Raw genomic sequence first — 14,413 nt, forward strand, 5'->3', positions numbered from 1 at the left:
TAATGTATTTTTTTTTTTTTCCTTTCCTTTTTTTTTTCCTTTCTTTTTCTTTTTTTTTTTTTTTTTTTTTTTTTTTTTTCCCTGTCTGCCAGTAGTTATATGCTCTTGGACAACTACACACCACTCACGTTTGCAGTCCTTACCAGCCCCTGGCAGCCGTAGTTTCACCCGGCTCTCATGGCTTAACTCTTTCACTCAGCGATCCTTCCCTGGCAGCAATAAATTGCCCTCTCAATTGCCTTCCTCTGATTCCATTTCTGTAGCTCGCCTGCCAACGACGTGGGGCTTTGCAAACCTTTTGAGCCAAGAGGAGTGCACAGCTTACTAACTGCTCCGTCCTCTCCGAAAGGATTGGGGCCGTGGTTTTGATCATTTGAAAAATAAATAGAGCCAAGAAAATAAATAAATAAAAATAAAAATTAAAAAATTAAAAATGAAAGATAAAAATAAAAAATAAATAAAGCCAAGAAAGTACCTGGTTGGGACATGGGCTCAGACTTCAGCAACAGTGTTAAGCAGAGGCTTATCTTAGAGCTCATGCTTAAGAACAGCCGATTTCCCTTAGTACTTAAATTTGAAACAAATGCTTTGGTCCTTTTGTGGGTTGAAGCTTGTGGGGGAGACTGCCTCCTTCTCAAATGTCTTTCCTTGTCCTGTGCTTCATGACCTTCCTTTCCAGAGCCTGGTTTGGAAGCATTTCCCTGTGCCTTCTGCTCTCCTACACTCTGTTCTCTCCGTCTGCTGCTGCTCCTCTCACGTGTCCTCCTTTCCTCCTCTCTCCAGGTGATTTGCACGCTGGTGGCGGCTTTCTTGCACTTCTTCTTCCTCTCCTCTTTCTGCTGGGTGCTGACCGAGGCTTGGCAGTCCTACATGGCCGTGACGGGCCGGTTACGGAACCGCATCATCCGCAAGCGCTTCTTGTGTCTCGGATGGGGTGAGGATCCTGGGTCTGAGGAGCATCTCCCCTGGTGTGGTGGGACGAGGAGCAGAGAGGGTCTGGGCTACAAAAGGGGCTAATGCTCTGCAGAAGGCTTGGCAGAGGGTTCTTGCAACCCTTTTGGTGGGGTCAAAGAGGGCTCAGATGGTGAAAAACAGCACAAGCAAGAGTCGTAATAGAACGGGTAGAGTTGGAAGGGACCTTAAAGATCATCTAGTTCCAACCCTGCCCTGGGCAGGGACACATCCCACTAGACCAGGTTGCTCAAAGCCCTGTCCAACTGGGCTTTGAAATTCCTCTTTGATGTCCTGTCTGCTGCCCAGGGCACCTAAGGGTCATGTAAAACAAGTGGGCTGAGAAGGGTTGAGTTTTCAAGGGGCGTGCTGGGGGTAGTTTCTCCCAAGTTTGGGTCTTTTCCTTCCATTCTCTGTTTCTCTCTCTTGCTGTCTCCTTCCATGTGCAACCCGGAGTGAAGCAAGCTCTGAAATCCTGTCTCCATGGCAGCAGGGCCTTTCGTAGACAAATAAACTACGAGACTGGTGCAGATGCTTGTAACTAAATTTTCTCCCTTTGCCTCTTCCGTATGTTTAATTTATTAGCCTTAAATGATGCATTCTGTAGTAGAAAACAAACACAAACTCATAACCTGGGCTTTCAAAGCAATAACAGGCGTGCGTTTGAAAAGAGCAACAGAACAAAAAGTTGTTCAAAAGCGAGCAGGCAAAAAAAGGAGAAAGGGAGAGAGAAAGCTTTGTGTATTTGAGCCATATTAGTGTCTCGTTTTACTACGGAAGTCGAGCATTTCACCCCCAGGCAAGATATTTCTGATGCTTAGGAAGCGCCCTGATGTGATTTTTTCTGGCACATCAGCAGCCGTCCTCGTTCCAGCACCTGCATCCCTTTAAGTTTTCACTCCTAGCTTTTGCTTATGAAAGCAAAATAAATTATGGTATTGAAATATAGTGTTCGTGTGTAGCCAGGACATTGCCACATACATGCAAAGCACGGGCTGTATACGCCCGTGTGTGGTCACGCATATATTTGTACACAAACACCCTGGGACTCCAGGAACATGAGGCATATTGAATGCAAAAGACTAATAGCTTTTTTTTTTTAGGTAATAAAAAGGCATTTTTCTGATTTGTAAAACCTGGGACAGATGGGCGTGTTAGCTAAGGGAATTTTGGACGAGCGACATTCACATTTGTAGTCTGTCCAGATTGGAAAAAAAAAACCCCACAGAAAAAAGCCTACATGTGTAGAAGCATAATTTGCACTGCTAGTAAAATGTAGTCATCTCTGAACTAGGATGCACTGGCTGATAAATGATGCATAATAACCATTTGGAATAGGTTAGGACAAGAAATGAAGAACACTCTTGCCTATTAAGGCAGCAAGGGAATTTCTGATATTTAGCATCCTGCTAGACTTCAGCTGTGAAGCTGGGATTAATGGCACTTCTAAGAGGGAAGAGGCTGAAAATATGTTTTAAAGAGCATAATCTGAAATAATTAACACATTTCACTTTGTCATGGGCTGATTCTCCCCCTTTTCCCCCTTTGCGTATTAGCATTTCTCTAAGCTCTTGTTCTGGATGTCTTTGCCAAGTTCTCAGCTGCTGTCAGCTGTAGCTCATTCAAGCTATAGTGGTTTTCATCAGCAGTGAGGTTCATTCCCTTTTATTTTGTCCTCCTCTTGGGCATGCAACTTTTCTATTTCCAGAAAAGAGATTTAAGCAATTAGAATTTCTTTTTTTATTATTTTTTAAATTATTTGGAACAGACAGACAAACTGTTCTCTAGAAACAATTCAGTCATCATATTTAGCCCTGGTAAAGAAGAAATAATATTGTCAGTCTCAGTCTTTTTACAGCCATGTTGTAGTTTCCACAGCTGGATTTTTCATGCTGCTGTAGCCCAGGCTCTGAGTGGGTCTTCAGTTGTTCATAACAATTATGGCTCTTGGTTGTTATTAGCAAAGGACCATTTTCTGATGGGACAGGATGAACACGTGACTCAATTCTCCTCTGGCCTGGCAGTACAAAACTCTTGGAAACAGGGTTCCAATGCATTTATTTGAAATGGTGAATGTAAAATTCACTTTCTGCAGAAAGCCCCCCAAACCTTGCCAGTGACTGTGTAGCAGGAGTCACTGCTTAGAAGGCTGGTACAAACCACATGCAGTATATGGAACAGACCAGTTAGGAATAATTTTCTTTCAAGTAATTAAAAAAAAATAATTAGAAGTTTTGATTTTGATTTTGATTTTACTCAAGCTAAAAACATCTAACCATTTTTAAACCATCAAGAACTCTTCCAAGGTGGAGGAGGAGTAGAGCACCCTTGATTACTGTGCTCTTTAGCTTAGCTACCATGGCATTGCTACCACCTTCAGCAAATCCTGCTTGTACAGCTCCATTTTCAGCCCAAAGCTGGGGCTCCTGCCTAGGCTCCGTACGAGCCAGTCCCTGTAAGCTGACAAGTTCACAGCCACAGTGTGTATTTCTGCATAATTATCACGTCTAAGAGAAGCGCTTTGCGAAGAACAAGTTGCTATTTTTGGCCGAGTCCTGGCCAACTTTCCTCTTCTGCAGGGCTTCTTGCAGCAAGCGATACTCTTAAAAGTCCTTTCACACGTGGTTTCTCGGCGTGCTTGCCATAGGAATGCCATATTGATGGCATCGTGGTGAGTACAGCACCCAGGAGGTATCCAGATGAGGTGTGAAGGAGGCTCAGCAAGAGAAGCAATAGTCAGTTAAGAATGAAAAAAAGAGGGGGAAAAAGAAAGGAAGAAAAAAAAAAAGAAAGAAAGAAAGAAAAAAAGAAAGAAAGAAAAAAAAAAGAAAGGAAAAAAGAAGAGACATCTTTTAAACTCTCTGCCTGTTAGTTTTGGATTGATCAAATGTGAGCTGTGCTTGGAAATCTCATATAGGAGGAGAAACGCTTCTCGTTATAAGTCTCAAATCCTGCATATTCCAGCCAACTTGGCCTTATACCTCCCAGCTGGCTGCAGACCCTCACAATTAATCAATCTTGCAATGATTTGTGATGCTGAGTGACCACCCTGCCAGCAGGGTGGTTGTCTGGATGCTGTGTCTACACATCCCTTCGATCTCCAGCACCTTCTGCAGCCGCCTGCCGTGACCTCTGCGGCAGGAAAATTAGGGTCTTTGTCAAGAAGCACTAATCCTAGCTGGCTACTGATCCCGCTAATTCCTAATGGGATTTGCCCATCTTTAGAATTGAGATAGCTTAATTCAGCATGTCACAAGGGGAAGGGCTATAAAAAGCCACGTGGAGACCTCTGTAGCTGAAGAACCAGATGTTACCAGCCGATATCCAGGCATTTCTTTAGGGAAAGGGGAGAGCTGGGCTGGTGAACCAGGGAAGTACTTGATCTCCTCTGTCGATGTTTAAGCAGTTTATCGTGTCAGGGAAAAGAAGGATCAGAAGACGATTAGCAAGATGGAGAATCCTTTGCTAGTTCTGATTGTGCCCAGGCGTTCAATGACGCCACAATTTCAGAACTTTTTATGACTTTTAAGGCCAATAACCAGCAGGTTGCACAATAACCAGCAAGTTTTACTTATTCTCCTTGCTCTCATTTTATGGGAGCTTCTAGTGCTGAGACCAAAGCCATGTCTTCATCCCCCTTATGCACCTGAAATGACATCCCCGTGCTGGCATCATTAGCTCATGACACTCTAAAGATAAATTGTGCTTTACACACTGTGGCACCCCAGCCCCAGACTAACTTGCTCATCTTTTGCAAGACTCGTAATGAAGGGTGTCTTCTTGAGAACAGCTGGTTTCTCTTAGTTTATTCCCCTTTTGGACACAAAAAGGGTGCAGGTCTCTGGCAAGAAAATAAGTATCCTGTTTTGCAGAAAGACCTGATATTCTGATGCTCTCTTCCACTTGGTTCAGAGGGACCCGATCCGTTAGAGCCTAACACGTGAAGAACCTGTTTGGGATAGGAGGAACTCAGTTTCCATCTCCTTTTCTCTCTCATCTGGGGCAAGACTTGAACCTGGGCTGTTCATCATCCATTATGTTGAGAACAAATGTAGCCCTTAATGTCCTCCTTGATAGCTCTTTTGGGTTGGGTTGTGGCTGACTATTCCACCTTCAGGAGATACCTTGATATATACCCGACCAGACTGTATACCTAAGAATAAAATAAATTTATTTTATGCATCTGCATGTACTGTCAGTCCCCACACAACTGCTGAGACCACAGCAGGATATGAGCTGATTACAGGTGATGGCATTTACTTCATTAGCAGAGGTAACAAGGGTTCATGCTTTTGGCTCTGAAGGTCCTGAATCCAGCCTCTACCAAAGACCCAGGCTGGGACAGATGGTGCTAGAATAACACGGGGAAGAATTGGGTATATTATGCAGTTGAGTGGGAGAAGAACTGTACATATGCTTAAATGACCAAGTTTCTCTTGTTTTGCTTCCGTAGGGCTCCCCGCCTTGGTGGTTGCCATTTCTGTGGGATTTACTAAAGCCAAGGGGTACGGCACCATCAACTAGTGAGTAAAGGAGTTCTTCCTCAATTTTTCTTTCTCTCTCACCCTCCATCCTTTTTTTTTTCATAATCCACTGACCTGCAGGAGCCAAGGTAGGAGGTAAATTCTGGTGGACTGCCCATGGCAGAGGGAAGCAGGGCTGATGGGAGAGGAAGGAGCCATCCTGCCTCCTCAAGCCACCAGCTGGCCCAGGTGGATTGTGTATTCCTTTAAAAACAAGTTTACAGGGACTAGTTAGATTTAACTGTTGCATATATGATACGACTTTGATCTAAGTATGTCCTATTTAGAGATTTTTTTTAAACTTATTTTTATGGGGAAAATGTGGAATACTCAAAGTTTAGGATTTTTAAAATGAAAAATAGTTTTTGTGTTTATCTATTTAATGATTTGCTTGGTTGGGCCCAGGTCTTCCAAATAGTTTGGCTCGGTTTTAGGCACCGGAATGAGCATGAGTTTTTCAAACCAAGTTTTTGAAAGCCATCTGAATTTGCCTGTTTTCCGAATTCCACAGGGTTTGCCTTTAGGAAACTTTTATTTGCATGTAATGGGGGAAGGAAGGGAGGGAAGGAAAAATGGAATAAGAATGTGTACACCTTTAAAAATATGTTAAGGCAGGGCTGGAATCACTCAGAGTTGAGCATTAGTACAACTTAAAAAAACCAAAACAACAGAAAACAAACAAATAAAAGACAAAGAAAGTGTTATTTTTTTAACTGTGTTTTGAAAAAGCTTAGAAATTTTATGCATAGTGGCAACCAAAGGATAATATTTTATGTAGCAATAAATCAGGCCCTTCCCTACTGCAACCCATCATTACTCAGAGCCTGCCTGGTCAGTGGTTTGCATCCTACATGAACAACGTTTAAGACAAAAGCTGGCCAGCAACAGATGAGGGTTTGATAGGTCCACGGAGAAAATTACACGTGGAATCCCTGCTCTTTCCCAGTTCCCACCATATTCTGCCCACCCACGACCAAATGGTCCAGAGTTTTGCGTTCTGATTGCAGGAGAGTATTAAAACAGCACAGCAGCATTCTCCATTTGCTTGGCAGTCTAAATTACCGCAGTCTAAATTACAGTGCAATATAGAGGGCTCAGGAAGGCGGGTTTGTCAAATAAAAATCCATAGATACAGTTCCTGAAGCCTGTGCTGGCATCAGGATGCATTGGCTGTACCTGTCCTGCCCCAGCCTGGGTGACTTGGCCTCGGTGTGTCCTGGTGGAGAGGGATCCAGGGCTTGTTGTATGACTCAGAAGAAGACAACGCACAGCCTGGCTTTCAGAGGTGCCACTGAGATCCCAAATGCCCTTTTAGCTTTTCTGTGGAGCTGCTGTTTCTGGGGCTTTCCTCCATGCGAGTCCACGAGAACAATTCGTAATGAACAAGCATCAGGGGAACGGAGAAAACTCCTAAATATTTCTGCTTCCTCTCGTGTTTATGGATTGTTGGGAATTGGTGCAAAAAGCTCAGTCATTCCCTCCCCGTTAATGTTTAGGGGCCACCTCAGAGTTTTGTGGTCAACATTGACCACACAAAAGAGCCTGGAGGGGGAAAGGGAGGAACGTGCAAGAAAGCACACCCTATTTCACTGCCCTGGACCATCGCCTGCCAACATCTCCCTGCCCCAGAGCAAAGCCTTCCCAGACTGCAGCCAAAAGGGTGTCAACGGGTGACAAAACCTGCTGGACTCCAGCTTGGCATACTGGCGAGGTGGCCAACAGGCTGTGCTGTGACTTTCCATCCTTCCCAGAGGATGCTTAATCACACCAGCTCTCCTCCCTCTGCTCCTAACCCTCTGACTCCTTTCAGCCCTTGAGTCTCTGTCATTCCTTGCATCCAAAGGCTGGATGCTGCCCACCTTGTAGCCTGGCTGGCTGCCTGAGGGGATGGCAAGGGATCCTGCAGTCCCAGCAGGAGCCACAGCCCGAGTGACACTATTTCCTAGCTCTGCTGTCGGGGTGCTTGTCACCAAAACAGCAGGGGATCTTCTCACTCCAGCAAATCCAGTTTGGTCCTCTTTACCAGACTGCAGCACGGAAGGGGATGAAAAGCTGGTGAGTCCCAGCAAAGCTGTGAATGGAGCAGCAGTTCCTCTCGTGCCCATCAGGCATTTATAACACTGCCATCTTGCTGTAATTCCTGCTGTTGGCTTTACCCAGAATGCCCATCAACCATGGGCTGTAATTCCTGCTGTTGGCTTTACCCAGAGCCAGACCTAAAGAGAGATAACTCACAGTCACACCCTCAAGCGACCATCTCTGTCCCAAGCAGCGTGGATGTCCCCATGGGCACCGGTCAACCCCCCTGCTCTGCTTCCATGCAGTAAGGGGCTAATGGGTACATGCTGCTGGGTCAGGGCGATGGCGTGGTGGGTTCTTGAGCCATGATGCTGAGCATAAACTGGGGCTGAGCATCACTGTAAAGAGAGTTACATTTGCACGTCGGTGCATTTTAAAACGTGAAGCAAATATTCATGTTGACCAAGCCAGGCAGGGTGTCCCGACAGACTGCAGTGCATTCACACTTCTCCCTGTGCTCCTGCTCAAGAGGCATAAAAGCTCTTAGATTTATGTGTGGGGAGGCCCTTGGTCCCACCTCTTCTCTAAGCAAAGTCGACATCACATAGCAGTAATTTCAGAGCTGAACTCCAAAACTTGAGGTGGTTCAGACCTTGATTTAACACTGTCTAATGCTAAAGGCATATAAACAGAATATGGCCTTGAATCAAAGCTTGTCCCAGGGCATTTGTAGGTTTCTGACTGTTGCAGAAATGCATGAAGTAGTTGCAAAGCTGAGACCTAGAGCTCAGGAGCTATTTTAGCTTTGTCTCTAGTTAGTACAGGGCATGCACAGGGCATTTCAAATGAGCATTAAGACTTTCAAGGCATGAAGTTTCCATCTTGAAGAAGGAAGGAAAGACATTAGCCATAACACGTCCCTCCCTGTGAAGCAGGGGACAAGAGCTGACATGATAAACCACAAGGGACTTCACAGCGTCTTTCAAGGCTTCTTCTAACCCTGCAATTTCTGGATCCTAAGAGCAGTGCATTAACACCCGTTGGTTTTCTTGTGGAGATGGTCATTAAGACAAAGCAGGGCTCTGATGTTTAGCTGAGCACAGGATTTGGCACTCAACATCAATTTTTTTCTCATCCCCCCTCACAGTGGTAAAAAATCCCTGACATCCATCTACAGGAGATGGCCGTGAGAGCATTTTGGGGATAGATGCAGCTGTTGAAGGCATTGCAGCACTTGGTGTTACAGACTCCCAGGGAAAAGCTGGTAGAAGGGACAGTGTGTGAAATGCATATTGTGCCTCTGTCATCAAGAGTGAAACTGTTCTTCTGCAGAGTATGCCAAGGTGGCCAAGTGCAGTGGAGCAAGTTAGGGGAGTAACCTCCAAGACGGTGGTCTACCTGGACCCTAAGCAAGATTTCACCCAGCTTTGTCCTCTCTTTTTTTTGTGCCATGGGATGAAGCTATTCTGTAATGATATAAACACAACTGAGCAGCAGTAATGGAGGCTTGTCCCATCGAGATGTGGTAGCAGTCAAAGGGTTGACCATGTCTCCAAGCTGTAATGCAGAGAGATCAGAGACACTGCTAAGTATGGGAAGGTTGTAGTTAATATTTAATATTTACCCTTTAGCTGGCCAGACTGGGCTACCAAGTGGTAAGATAAGAAGGAAGAGAGAGATTCAAATTGAAAACTAAATATGTACTGCAGGATTCGGACTGTGTCTCTGTTGTTTTCTAAGGGGCAATTCCCCAGCAGGCGTTTGCTCAGAGGCCTTTATTACTCAGGACACTTCTTCTGGAGTGCTGTGAACTCTCCATCCACAATGAGGAGAGGAGAACACAAGAGGATTTTTCCTTCTTATCTGAACAGCATTTGAAAGGACATTTTAGAGTTGTTTGGAGAGCTGCTGGAGTAGGGTACAGGCTGTACTTCCAGCCTCAAAGAAAGTCTTAGAGATAATGGAGGTCTAGAGGACCTGCCACTGCTCACCTCCTTGTATTAGGCTGAATGCCTGAATAATAACTCTCCTCTTAGCTGGTACTCCAGGGATTGACTCTGGTCCTCTAAAGCTTGACAAACTGCCTCCTGAAGCTTGAACGGAGTAATTGAGGTTGTGCTACTGGTAGCTGGGAACTCACATCCTTCCCCACAGGAGAGCCCACAAAAACTTTAGTGCGAGCAGTGCCAAAGCACAGCAAATTTCCAGGGGTTCTCACGTGTCATTGCATCAGGGCTTCTGTCACCCACAGTTATCTCAGTAGCTTCTATGTTAATCCCTAAATTAACACTGGTGGAACAGCCCTGATTCCCAGCTGTAGTCTTAGTGATTCAAATATGTTGGCTGTTGCGTTGGGGCTGCTTATTTTTGCACGCGATCGAGGTGAGACCTGTTGCTGGCAGAGCTGTACGGTGGAGTCAGGAAGGTCTTGGTGGAAGTCAGCTCTTTGCAGGACCAAGACAAAAGCCACCCGTCTCACATCTCCGCTGTGGCAGGCTCACAAAAGGATCAGGTGTTTTGCAAAGAGGTCTTTCGCGTTGAACACAAGAGCTGCTGTCAATCAGGGGACATACTGCTTAGAAATAATATTCCGGAGCTGCTGAGCATTGTTAAACCATTCACTTACTCCCTTCTAGTGATAATTTTATTTAAGAGATTTGTGAAGAGATCCCTTGGCAAGTACCGGGGAACCTCTTAGCGAAATGCAAATATTTCTGTGCCTTGTAGGCACAGGGCTAAAAGCATCTCCACTCAACTAATATATTGCTGGAGTTTGCTGTCAGTTCCTGTCTTGGATATCACTTCACCCTTTCCCTTCCCTCGCTGTCAGCCACCACCTCTGACAGCCTTGGAAATGTTTCGATTAAGCGCTGTGGCAGGGAGGTCAGGCAGTCAGAAGGGATAAGGACCAGTGCTTGGTGATGTGTGAACTTGCCTTCAGAAAGCCTGATGCTCAGAGGGGAAGAGGGGCTGCCAGGGACCTGACATGAACAAGAGCCCTCGTTGCACCAAGTCCTCGTTGCTAATTGGAGTGCAGGGCTGACAGCTCCTCTCTTCGGCTGAGCCTGGGTTGGAAGAGACCCTGGGCAAAACGGTCTCAAAATTAAGGTGGAATGTTGGAGAAAAAGGGCAGGGACCAGCCCTCCTGGTTCCCCTTGCCCTCTCCTTGCATTTAGGGAGACCTCCATTTATTGCACCCTCCAAAGCTTCATTCTTATTCCCTCCCTCCCCAGCTGATTATTTGCTTTATTATTACAGCTGCTCAGACTGTTTGTGACAGAGGAACTTGCTGTTAGGAAGAGATCAGAATTGATTAAATTAACACATTACAGGATTAATTTAGAAATAAACAAGATGCAGGCCTCAGAGAAAAACAGAATGTCCTGCTTTCAATTTTACATTTGATATACTTTTTTTTTTCTTTTCCCAAATGTTCTGTGTTTCGGGGCGAAAAAAAAAATAACATTTTTTGCAAGTCAGAATTGATACAAAAACATATGAGGCTGATCAACAGAGTTGAAATGTTTCCAGGAAGGCTTTGTTTCCTGGGAGACTCTGAAAGGCAGCATCAGTTTGCTTCCGAGGCAGAATGAAACCGTATTGCTGAGGTTAGAGGCACATAACTGAATTACTGCAGGGTTAGCTGGGTTAAGAGCTTTGAGAAAGTTCTTGCTCCATTGTGGTCGCCTGCACTTATCCTGTGGTAAAGGCATGGTAGTTTACTGCTGAAACAGGATTACTTCATCTCGCGTTTGCTCCAGGGTGCTGCGATGTCAAAGCATGCAAACTTTCCATGAGGTTGCTGACACAGTGTAAACTTACATCCTCTCTTGCCCTGGAGTACCTGGTTTATGTGTCTGTACTCTGAGTTGCTGGATTCCCCAGAAAAGGGAAATTTCAGCTCCAGTGCTGCCATAACTGTGGCAGAGTCACAGACTGGTTGAGGTGGGAAGGCATCTCTGAAGGCCATCTGGTCCAACTACCCGGCTCAAGCAGGGTCACCTAGTGCTGGATGCCTAGGACTATACACAGACTGGTTTTTAATGTCTCCGAGGATGGAGACTCCTGAACCCCTCTGCTCATCCTTTGCCAGGTCACTCTCACAGTGAATATGTGTTTCTTTCATGATTTTACAGTCATAACCTAAAAATGCCTGTTGGTTGTCCAGACACCCAGTGATGCTCAGCTCTTTGGGTGGGAGTAGGGTGACATTTCCCCTGCCTTTCTTTTCTTTTTTGTTTTACACTAAATTTGTCAGTATGGGGATGTTGGTGTACAGTGCAATCTGCATGTGAATCATAGAATGGTGGGTTAGAGGGACCTTAAAGATTGTTGAGTTCCAACCCATTACACCAAATTTGTCAGTATGGGGATGTCGGTGTGCAGTGCAATCTGCATGTGAATCATAGAAAGGTGGGTTAGAGTGACCTTAAAGATCGTTGAGTTCCAACCCGGGATACCTCCCACTAGACCAGGTTGCTCAAAGCTCCATCCAACCTGGCCTTGAACACTTCCAGGGATGGGGCATCCACAACTTCTCTGGGCAACTTTTTCCATGGTCTCAGCACCCACACAGAAAAGAATTTCTTCCTAGTATCTAATCTAAATTTCCCCTCTTTCACTTTAAAACCATTACCCCTTGTCCTGTCACTCCACTCCCTGATAAAGAATCCTTCTCCATCTCTCCTGTAGCCCTGTACAGTGCAGTAGGAGCTCTGAGGGGACCCCTGGACCTTATTCATACTAATTACATGAGAGATGGGAATCATCTCCCCAGTGATGTCTCCATCAGATTTAGGTGCACTGTTTACTTGGATCTGGATGACCTGGTCAAGGCAGTCAATGGAGTTCAGGATGTGATTCATCTAATTGAATGTAGATGCCTCATCTTGGACTCTTTTTGTTGGATCTCTGCTGACTCAAAAGGTCATCAAGAGTGATTGGCTCTGTCACAGGCAACAATAGAGCAGACCATCAGCATTTAGTCAGAAGAGACCCCTCAGTTTGTGTAGGCACCAGGCAGTTTAGGAGCCTAAATTCCGCATGTGGTCAGTGGAGGAAGAAGTCCTTCCCAGGTTACATGGTGTGAGGGAGAAGGAACAAGCTGGTTTCCAGAAGAGGCACCACACGCCTCAAGTTCAGCTCATTCCTTAAGAACGTCCACTTAAGGAGTGCTGTGAATTCCCACCACACTGCTGTGTTGTAAAATTTGCCCATGGCAGAGAGCTCAAAGGGAGATTCCAGGAGAAGAAAAGCACTGTACTCCTGGACCTGAGCACTCAGTGAGCACAGTGGTTAGCAAATGAGTGAGGGACAATTGCCACTGTTTCTACTCTTTTGCTTGAGTGAATAGGACAAAAGCATCATCTTGCCAGAGAACCAATGTAGCTGCTTCTAGGACCTGATCTGAAACAGAGCGCTATCGTTCATTTTGCATGCATTCCTCTGTCAACAATCAAATGCCATTCTGCAGGCAGACCCCCAGGCAAACGAGCCTTTTATGCAAGTTCAGGAGAAATGGGAAGCAAAACTTGCTTGCTGTAAAGTCTGAGACTTTTTTTGCCATGGGCTATCAGCTCTCAAGATGAACTCTGCAGGCAAAGGGAAGAAGCAGACACGCGCCTGTCGCTGATGTTAGCCACGGGGTAACTTTCTTTTCTCTCTTCGTTTTCCAGCTGCTGGCTGTCGTTAGAGGGAGGTCTCCTCTACGCCTTCGTGGGACCAGCGGCTGCTGTCGTTTTGGTATTTAAGCTTAGCTGAAAGCATTTATTTTTATTTTTTTTTGTCTTATCTTATATCACTTTCCTTGTTCTTTCAGATATTTATTTTTTTTTGTCTCTTTATCTTATATCACTTTCCTTGTTCTTTCAGCCCAAGAATGCCGCTCTTTATTTCCAGTCATGTTTCAAATAGCTTTCTCCTTCAGGAATAAAGAGCAAAGTGTTAGAAGCCAGCAATCTGGGAAGGGTTTGATTCTGAAATGTAATATGCCTTGGCTCTCAGCCTTCTACCTCTGTCCTCTCTGGAGTCCCTTAGACATCTGGTTGATGCTTTACCTTGGTTTTGCCATATCTGGATGGAAGTGCAGGATGATGGTGGAAAACTCTGACATTAACTCCTTCAGAAACTGCAGTTACTGGTTGCTTTCAGACCAGGCTGTGCCTCCTCAGCCAACATTTATTCCTGGTCTGTCCCAGATGAGCAGCTTCCTTGTTTGCAGGTGAAATGGAGGTCTTCAAATCAGTGCCGTGGGGATCCTTTGTGACCCTAAAAATGTCATGTTTGCTTCTAGTTCAAAGAGATGGCATGGTTAAAGTGAACATTCCCAAACTGTGTCCCACCAGCTCATGCATGGTGAGAGTTTGTTCTACTGTCCCCTCACTCTTGGCTCCAACATAGCACCAAAGCCCATCTTGGCCAGTTACGACTTGAGTTGAAGGTGTCACTCAAGAGATGACATGCCTTTCATCAAGCTTCCCTGCTGTCAAAGCCTCATTGGCCATGAGAAATCTTCACTGTCAGGGTTCAAAGAATTTTTGAGAACTTCTGGTCCTCTAGGAAATCCCTCCTGCAGCAATTTCAGATGGGTTTAATGCCACATTTGAGCTCCCACATGGAAGTGACAGTTCTTCAGTTCCTCTCCACTCCTGTGTTTTATCCAGTGCCTCTAAGGCTCAAGTGCCCTGAAGGGTCCCACAGGACTGGGGTTGTTGACACTTGCAATTTCTTTTTCAGATCTGGTGGGTTTTTTTTCCTGCAGTACCTGGGGGGTGAAATGCCCTGCGGCAGGAACAGGCTTACAGGAGAATAACTACACAAAAAGCTCTTGCTGCCTCTATTCTCACTGCTGTCATTGCACATCAAACCACCTGGATGCCATTGTTTCATCACAATGACAAAGAGACAAGCCAGCACTTGCC

The 14,413-nt window shown here is 45.4% G+C and overlaps 1 protein-coding gene across 1 annotated transcript in view; it reads left to right on the plus strand.

The window, feature by feature from the left end:
• Positions 1-14,413, plus strand: part of LOC106902059 (brain-specific angiogenesis inhibitor 1-like) — a 53,110-nt gene that overhangs the window by 3,768 nt on the left and 34,929 nt on the right. Inside the window, exons 2-4 of the mRNA XM_014965225.1 lie at positions 784-934; positions 5,405-5,474; positions 13,169-13,235. Coding sequence (XP_014820711.1) covers positions 871-934; positions 5,405-5,474; positions 13,169-13,235 — 201 coding nt within the window. The 5' untranslated portion in view covers positions 784-870. The remainder of the gene's footprint in view (positions 1-783; positions 935-5,404; positions 5,475-13,168; positions 13,236-14,413) is intronic.

This window comes from Calidris pugnax, unplaced genomic scaffold (genome assembly GCF_001431845.1).
Source record: "Calidris pugnax isolate Ruff unplaced genomic scaffold, ASM143184v1 scaffold41, whole genome shotgun sequence".
Classification (NCBI taxonomy): Eukaryota; Metazoa; Chordata; class Aves; order Charadriiformes; family Scolopacidae; genus Calidris; species Calidris pugnax.